The 9,207-nt window shown below is 44.3% G+C and overlaps 1 protein-coding gene across 1 annotated transcript; it reads left to right on the forward strand.

Moving 5' to 3' along the window:
* Nucleotides 1-1,394: 1,394 nt before the first annotated feature.
* Nucleotides 1,395-3,458, forward strand: LOC123393612 (beta-defensin 103A-like). The gene is made up of 2 exons (XM_045086155.1): nt 1,395-1,464; nt 2,329-3,458. The coding sequence occupies exons 1-2, from the start codon at nt 1,407-1,409 to the stop codon at nt 2,472-2,474; spliced, it is 204 nt and encodes a 67-aa protein (XP_044942090.1). The 5' UTR covers nt 1,395-1,406; the 3' UTR covers nt 2,475-3,458.
* Nucleotides 3,459-9,207: the final 5,749 nt, after the last annotated feature.

A 9,207-nucleotide genomic window follows, 5' to 3' on the forward strand; every position in this document is an offset into this window, starting at 1 on the left:
TGCCTTTTTTTGAAACCCTTCTTAAATCATCTAAACCTGCCTTCCACTGTGAGTTACATTTCTTCTCCATTTCTATAGCCTTGTGCTAGAACCTGTACTGTGGCACTTGTCGAAATGCCCCCCTCTGTGGCTTTGACTGCACGCACGTCTGCCTTTACCTACACAGATGCTCTCTGAGAGAAAGAACTTGAACTGGTCACTCTGTGCCCCCCGCCCCCTTCCATCTCTCTGACCCCGAGCATATGGCACTTGTCTCTCTATGGGAGGTGTTCAGAGATGGCTTACAGAATCTGATGGGTGCGCCAGGATCCCGAACACGCACTCCTAGAACTAATATACCTGGACCTTGGTGGATCCGTTGTAACTGCGTTCACGTAACACAACAGCCAGACAGTCATGGTGACTTCAGCTCCCAATTAAATAGCCTATCGACAAATATAAACCACCAATGGATTCCTTAACATTTAAGTCCAATATATTTTTTTAAAGCTGGTTCTTAAAACATTGAATCTATATCCAGTGGAGATCACCTGATCTCTGGACTTCCTTGAATGCTCCCAAAACATGAGTAACCAAAAGTCTTAAATGCACCTTCCTAAGCCCCTTATTTGTATAGGGAGTGTCATTAAGAAGGAAGAGGTGCCGGCCCACCAAATACATCATCTCAGCATTCTCTTTCTCTGATGAAGGAGGGTGAGACACCTTGACTCATGAATCTGACAGTTTTCAGACAATGATGAACTGTAAACCCTGTTTCACCCAAGTTACAGCCCATATTGCACACCAAAGAGCATAGAGTAAGGGACTCGGGAAAGTAGCCCATTTATCCTCCCTTTCTTATCATCAAGAAGCTGATCCCATTTTATCTCGATTTCAGGCATACCCGTGCAGGCTCGAGGTGTGACCCAGCCTGAACTTGCACCTAGATTCTGAATATGTCCAAAGTTGGACTGCTACGGTCCCAGGTGAGCTCCAGAATCTTCTAGGACTTTAGGAAGATAGCTTAGAAGTACACCAGTGGGGGCACAGGCAGCTCCCAACTATATGCCCTGGGAATGCCCCCAAGAGGAGAGGGTTTTTGCCACCTATACCTGTGGCTAGCTCCTAGCCAGACCCTGAGGCGCTCCTGGAGCCTAGAGGGCATCAGAATAGCTGTGTGCTCACATCAGGCTTGCTTCACCCTTTAGGTTTGCAATTAACTCGGGGTGAGTGGGCGTGGTCTGTGGGGTAAGAGACACTGGCATGAAGCATCAGGAAACACGTCATATTGTCATCATTGTACTATTACAGGAATTGCAGCTGCTGCTTACCTGTCCCTATGGCTGCGTGGCGTGTCCTGTAATCCTTATAAAGCAGGCGAGCACACCTTCCCACCCAGTCTCAGCGCCCTGAGAAGCTGGTCGGCCATGAGGATCTATTACCTTCTTCTCCTGTTGCCCTTTCTGTTCTTGATGCCTGCTCCAGGTGAGATGGGTTGGGAGGTGAGAGGGTTGAGGGAACTGCAAGTGTGTCATTCAGAGTCGGTCCGTTTCCGTTCCTCGGGAACTTCAGACCAGGTAGATTTGTGGTATGGGAACAGACATCACCAGTTTCTTTTTTCTGCTGAGACTCATCAAGGATCTTGAAGCCATTTCCCTGACCTTTTCAGAGACTAAATAGCTCACAAAGACCAGCCCCTCATGGACAGGGACGAGCCTTACCTGCTCCAGAGACATAAAGTGATACAAAAACTTTAACCCCAGCAGGAAAGATGGATTTAAACAGACTCCTACTTACTAGCTTTAGGGGTTGTAAGTGGAGTTTTTGGGGGGCTGCGAACCTCCGGGGGCCCCTGCAGCCCCAGCCCCCACGAGCCCAGCCGCATCCCTCCCCCACGGCCACCTTGGTCCCCGGCTGAGCTGTGACCCACAGAAGCACAGGTCAGTTGGTTGCTTAATCCTTCCTCTACTTTACTTCTCATTTTCTAAAAAGAGGAAAAGGTGATTTAAAAAGAAAGAAAACACTCTAAAATAAAAGAAAAACAAACAATTCCCTGGGATAGTGATCAGAATAATATTTTATTTATAAAGGAAATTACAAATTGGTATCTACCAAATTCAAACCAGTATCTTTCCAATGTGTATTTTCTCGTTTCTTGATTTAAAGCAATGTCTGTATGTGTTCAACCCTATGAGGCATTCAACGGGGTCTATAACTGAATTCACTTTCCAATTCAGGAAAGGAGACCAGGAAAAATAAAAGAAAGGCAACAGATGGGTTATTTGGGGAATTCCAAAAGCCTTGTACTTGGACTAAAGCCTTCCCCTGTGTTCTATTTTGTCCTTGCAGGGAACGGAGGAATTGTAAATACCCTGCAGAGGTATTATTGCCGAATAAGGAGCGGGCGGTGTGCCGTGCTTAGCTGTCTGCCAAAGGAGGAGCAGATAGGCCGCTGTTCTTCCTCGGGCCGAAAATGCTGCCGAAGAAAGAAATAAAATCCGGAAACACTGATTGGGAACATTGTAAAGTGTGAAAATGTCTCCTGGAAGTTTACAGAAGAAAAATCAAATTTAATTTTTTTTTTTTTTCAAAAGAAAGAGAAGCTTGATTGTCCTTTTTAAATTCTGGTTATTGTGGTAGTTGTTACCAAACTGGTAAGTTAGAAAGCCTTCACAGACTCACCTTTGGAGGAATCCTCAAAAAGGAATCCTCAAAAAAGTCTAAACTTATTTTCCAAGCCTTATCAGATTTGACTCCTCTTTTGCAAATTATGCTCCCCAAAGAGATTGGCCTCCCTGTTCCTCCTAAAAAATTCCCTTAGCTTTCCTATCACCCATTTCTCTGTTCCAGCGGACCTCCCACCAGGTATACAATCACCTTCCCAGCTTCATCTCTAAACTTTAGCACATCCTCCAGGGGCCATCACAAATGCAACGACCTCCTTACAGAGAGAGCTGCTTTCCCAAAAGAATATGAGCTTTCCTCTAGCACACTGCAGGGTTCGGACTGAAAACCTCTTCTCTGAATTCTGTTTGATTTCTGCATTGTACCATTTGCTTATTTCCAATCTCCATGTCTGGTTGCATCATTTTTAAGGGCAAAGACTTTGTCTTAATCATTTCTGGATGGCCTAGAAGAGTGCCTTGAGCACAAAAGCTGCTGAGAAACTGTTTCATCCCGGTGGTCTGAGGCCCTGCAGGTTAACTAGTCAGTGTCCTCTCAATGTTGATATGGAAGGATTCCAGGAGCTGCGGTGGGAGACCCATTTTCCTCACACCAGTCCTACGGAAAAGCAAGAGAACCAGCTCTCAGAAGATGGAAACAGATTCCCAAAGAGAAGAGCCTTGATCCCACTTTCCATCAAAAAAGCATGAACTGATTCCATACAAATTTTAGGATTATTTGCTCCAGCTCTTTGAAAAATACCAGTGGAATTTTGATCGGAATGGCATTAAAAGTATAGATTGCTCTAGGCAGTATAGACATTTTAACAATGTTTATTCTTCTGATCCAAGAGCATGGAATGGTCTTCCATCTTTTTGTGTCTTCTTCAATTTCTTTCATGAGTGTTCTGTAGTTCCTAGACTACAGATCCTTTACCTCTTTGGTTAGGTTTATTCCCAGGTATCTTATGGTTCTTGGTGCTATAGTAAATGGAATTCTCTAATTTCCCTTTCTGTATTTTCATTGTTAGTGTATATGAAAGCCACTGATTTCTGTACATTGACTTTATATCCTGCCACGTTACTTAATTGCTGTATGAGTTCTAGTAGTTTGGGGGTGGAATCTTTTGGGTTTTCCATATAAAGAATCATGTCATCTGTGAAGAGAGAGAGTTTGACTTCTTTATTGCCAATTTGGACCCCTTTTATTTCCCTTTGTTGTCTGATTGTTGTTGCTAGGACTTCTAATACTATGTTGAACAAGAGTGGTGAGAGTGGGCATCCTTGTCGTGTTCCTGATCTCAACGGGGGAAGGCTGCAAGCTTTTTCCAATTGAGGATGATATTTGCTGTGGGTCTTTCATAGATAGATTTAATGAAGGTCAGGAATGTTCCCTCTATCCCTATACTTTGAAGCGTTTTAATCAGGAACGGATGCTGGATTTTGTCAAATGCTTTTTCTGCATTGATTGAGAGGACCATGTGGTTCTTCTCTCTTCTCTTATTAATTTGTTGTATCACATCGATTGATTTGCGAATGTTGAACCATCCTTGTAGCCCAGGGATGAATCCCACCTGGTCATGGTGGATAATCTTTTTAATGTGCTGTTGGATCCTGTTTGCTAGGATCTTGTTGAGAATCTTAGCATCCATATTCATCAGTGATATTGGTCTGAAATTCTCCTTTCTGGTGGGGTCTTTGCCTGGTTTGGGGATCAGAGTAATGCTGGCTTCATAGAAAGAGTCTGGAAGTTTTCCTTCTGCTTCAATTTTTTGAAACAGCTTCAGGAGAATAGGTGTTATTTATTCTTTGAAAGTTTGATAGAATTCCCCCAGGGAATCCATCAGGTCCTGGGCTCTTGTTTTTTGGGAGGTTTTTGATCATTGCTTCAATCTCGTTACTAGATATTGGTCTATTCAGGTTGTCAATTTCTTCCTGGTTCAATTTTGGGAGTTTATAGTTTTCCAGGAATGCATCCATTTCATCTAGGTTGCTTAGCTATTGGCATATAACTGTTGATAATAACTTCTGATGATTGTTTCTACTTCCTTGGTGTTAGTTGTGATCTCTCCCTTTTCATTCATAATTTTATTAATTTGGGCTTTCTTTTGTTTTGGATTAGTATGGCCAATGGTTTATCGATCTTATTGATTCTTTCAAAAAACCAGCTTCTAGTTTCATTGATACGTTCTACGGTATCTCTGGTTTCTACCTCATTGATCTCTGCTCTAATCTTGATGATTTCTCTTCTTATGTGTGGAGTTTGTTTGATTTGTTGTTGATTCTCCAGTTCTTTAAGGTGTAGAGACTTGCACTACTGGGTATTTACCCCAAAGATACAGATGTCGTGAAAAGAAGGGCCATCTGCACCCCAATGTTTATAGCAGCAATGGCCATGGTCGCCAAACTGTGGAAAGAACCAAGATGCCCTTCAACGGACGAATGGATAAGGAAGATGTGGTCCATATACACTATGGAGTATTATGCCTCCATCAGAAAGGATGAATACCCAACTTCTGTAGAAACATGGACAGGACTGGAAGAGATTATGCTGAGTGAAATAAGTCAAGCAGAGAAAGTCAATTATCATATGGTTTCACTTATTTGTGGAGCATAACAAATAGCATGGAGGACAAGGGGAGATGGAGAGGAGAAGGGAGTTGGGGGAAATTGGAAGGGGAGGTGAACCATGAGAGACTATGGACTCTGAAAAACAATCTGAGGGTTCTGAAGGGGCGGGGGAGTGGGAGGTTGGGGGTACCAGGTGGTGGGTATTGGAGAGGGCACGGATTGCATGGAGCACTGGGTGTGGTGCAAAAACAATGAATACTGTTACACTGAAAAAATTTAAAAAAAATTTAAAAAATGTTAGAAAAATAAAACAAAAGAAATTAAATAAAATTTAAATTAAAAAAAAAAAAAAGCATGAACTGCTGTGGGACCTGCCCTCAGATGGGATGCAACTAGGGAAGCAGACAGAGATGGGAGACACTTCCAGACACTGCACAGCCAGCATGGGGGGCTGTGGCTGCAGGACGGGTGGGGTTGGGGCATGAGGGAGACCCCCTGTCTTAGGAAGCAGACCCCAGACCAAAGCGCAGGGGAGAACCCAGGCCGACCAGCAATCCTTCTGAGTTCAGGCCCCACACGACCCCCGTGCTCAGCGCGGAATACCAGAAGAGGACATCTGGATGGGGGTGGAGCTCCACAGGCAGCAGAGGGCTCCCTGGAATCTTGGTCTGGTGCTGGTCTGAGCACACCTGGGGTGAAACTTGGCAAGCCCAGAGCAAAACAAAAACACGCCGAAGGGACTAGATGGACAATTCCAGGAACACATACCAGGCCGGAGCATGTACCTTCCCACAGCAGCGCGGAGAGAGTCCTCAGGAAGGGATTGCATGTGTAGCTGGGCTGTGGAGCTCCAGTGAACTGTTCTGGAACTACTCTGGGTGGTCATGGTGCATCGTGCAGGTGCATTAGCTGTAACTAACATAGCCGCTGGGAGGCTGTGGACCCTCTTGGAGGCTGTAGAACCTGAGGGAGGCCGTGCCTGTGTAAAGACATGTGGGAAATCTCTGCACCTTCTGCTCAGTGTGGTTGTGTACCCAAAATGGCTCTAAAAAGTCTATTTTTAAAAAGGGGGGAGGATTTTTTTTAAGATTTTTTATTATTATTTATTTATTTGAGAGAGAGGCAGTGAGAGAGAGCATGAATGAGGAGAAGGTCAGAGAGAAGCAGACTCCCCGTGGAGCTGGGAGCCTGATGCGGGACTCGATCCTGGTACTCCGGGATCATGACCTGAGCCAAAGGCAGTCGTCCAACCAACTGAGCCACCCAGGCGTCCCAAGGGGGAAAATTTTTTTTAAAACCACAACAACAAAAAGCTAAGAAAATTCCTTCCCAGAAAACCTACACTATTAAAAAAAAAAAAAAAAAAGGTCCTGTCAGAAGAAAAATAATGCCAGATGGAAATCTGGCTCTGCAGGCTGGAGTAAAATGTAAGTGGAGGCCGAGAAAAACAGCCACCTTGACAAAGCAAAAGACGGGCTCCCCTCCCCTCGGTAGTATGTGTGACATTCCTCAGCCACCCCTGGCTGCCCTAAAAGAAAAACAAACAGTTAACCTGCAGAGATCACAGTCCTGCTAGACAGGAGTCTCCCTCTGTCTACAAATGTCCTAGAGATTTACAACAAAGAAGCTATCTTGTCAATAACCCAATTTCCAGAGGTGAATAACTCAGTTCCTCAAGCCCTAATGTCGCCCTCCCCTCCATAAAACTGAAGGAGGCTGAAGCGGAAGAAAATGGAAATAAAGTTAAATTTCTTCTAAATCTAAATCTCACTAACAAGGACACTTGATAGGAGAAATGTGAAACTTTATCTCTAAATCTCCAAGATAGTGTCAGCAATCATTCCCAAGCATATGACCCACTGATATACATCTAAAGGGTCTCACGAGAAGATTTTTTTATTGCTAGTAATAAATAACCTTTCTCCCAACAACAGCTAGCCCCTCAAGGTCCTGGAGACCTTGCTTCCATCAGTGGACGGACAGATAAAGAAGTATGCTATACGCATGATGAACTATTAGTCAGCTATTAGAAGGAAGGAAATCCTGTCATTTGCAGCAACATGGACAGCACTGAGGGCATTATGCTAAGTAGAATAAGACAGACACAGAGGGAAGAATAAAGGACTACATGCTGTCACTGATATGTGGAATCTACAAGGCTTGAACATGAAAAGCAGAGAGTCGGATGCTGGTTACCAGGGGCAGGTTGCTGAGGGAAATGGGGAGATGCTGGTCAAAGGGTACAAAGTGGTAGTTAGGTGAGATGAGGAAGCCTAGCGATCTCGTGTCCAGCGTATGACTATAGTTAGGAATATGGTATCGAACCTTAGAATTTGCTAGTAGAGTAGATTTCAGATGCTCTCACCACACACACAAGGGATGGTAGTTATGTGGGGAGATATGTTAATTATCTTCACTACAGTAATCATGTCACTATGTGTACACATCAAATAATTTTGTATATCTTAAATATATACACTTTTTTAAAAAAATTATACTTATTTAAGAGAGCACATTAGAGAGAGAGTGAGAGTGTGCAAGCACCAGCAGGGGGGATGAGCAGAGGGAGAAGCAGACACCCCACTGAGCAGGGAGCCCAAAGATGCGCTAAATCCAGGAGCTCTGGGATTATGGCAGATGCTTAACCGACTGAACCACTCAGGCACAAAACCATTTCTAAGCCAAGGGGAAGGGAAGAAGCCAAGTAGCTTGCTTTTCCCCTCTGCTCAGGCTGTTGCTTAACAGCAAGCTGCTGCTAGATGACTTTTCTTTTTTAATGGAAGCAAGAAATTTGACTTCATCCAAGGACAGAGGTGCAGAATTCTACTTTCTAAATCTTGATGTGTAAAGGATGAGCCTCTGGGTCATATTTGAAATGGCTGTGTCTTTGCAGGTCCAGGGGCCTGGAGGACACCAACCCCCGACCCCTGCCAACGGTGCTGCTCTGGGTCCCTGCCGGGAGGCAGCCCATCAAAAGCAGTGTTTCTAACTGGATGCCTAACTTCTGTTATATCCTTGATGTTATGAACACAGAATTAAAGGGATGAAGGAAGGAAGGAGAGAAAATAGGAAGTTGAGCCCAGAGCAGACTGGTTACCTACAAGAAATTATTTTTTTTTAAAGATTTTACTTATTTATTTGACAGACAGAGATCACAAGTAGGCAGAGAGGCAGGCAGAGAGAGAGGAAGGGAAGCAGGCTCCCTGCCGAGCAGAGAGCTAGATGCGGGGCTCGATCCCAGGACGCTGGGATCATGACCTGAGCCAAAGGCAGAGGCTTTAACCCACTGAGCCACCCAAGAACCCCCCTACAGGCAGCGGGGGAGGAAGGCGAGGCAAGAGAGAGCAAAGGAAGGAAAGACTCCATGAGAGACAGGGTAGAGAAAGCGTGAGACCCACACCCCACCTGAGATCACTCGGACACTAGAAACATTATCACAACAGGTTGCTTTTCTTTTTTAATTAATTAATTAATTAATTAATTGTTGATATGTTCAGCTAGCTGACCTATAGTACACCAGCTAGCTGACATATAGTACACTACATGTACACATACAGTACATATAGTACATATGTACACCGTTTAGTACATATAGTACACCATAGTTTTCGGTGTGGTGTTCAGCAATTCCTTAGAACACCCAGGGCTCATCCCACAACAGGTTTGTTAACCAAAGTCGTTTTCCATGATCAGTTACTTACCTATTAGGTTCTTGCTAAACCATTCCTATACTTTTAGCTGCATCTTTTTCTCCCATCTCAGCCTCAAACCTCATCAACTGAATTTGCTGGAAAACAAAATCATACAAATAACCACCTGCTGGTGGTTTCTGATTCTGAAACCACTGGTCCCTGGTGGAGACTGACTTAGCAGAGCTTCGGGGGAATTTTCTCTCTCTCAGAAGAGCTGACCTGCTACAAAGTCCTCACCAAACCCTGTCCCAGCTGTGGATCAGAACCTTGACTGGGTGCTTCTACAACAGGAACAACCCCTC

The sequence above is a fragment of the Mustela putorius genome, unplaced genomic scaffold (assembly GCF_011764305.1).
Source record: "Mustela putorius furo isolate JIRA1106 unplaced genomic scaffold, ASM1176430v1.1 tig00000905_pilon_pilon_pilon, whole genome shotgun sequence".
NCBI lineage: Eukaryota > Metazoa > Chordata > Mammalia > Carnivora > Mustelidae > Mustela > Mustela putorius.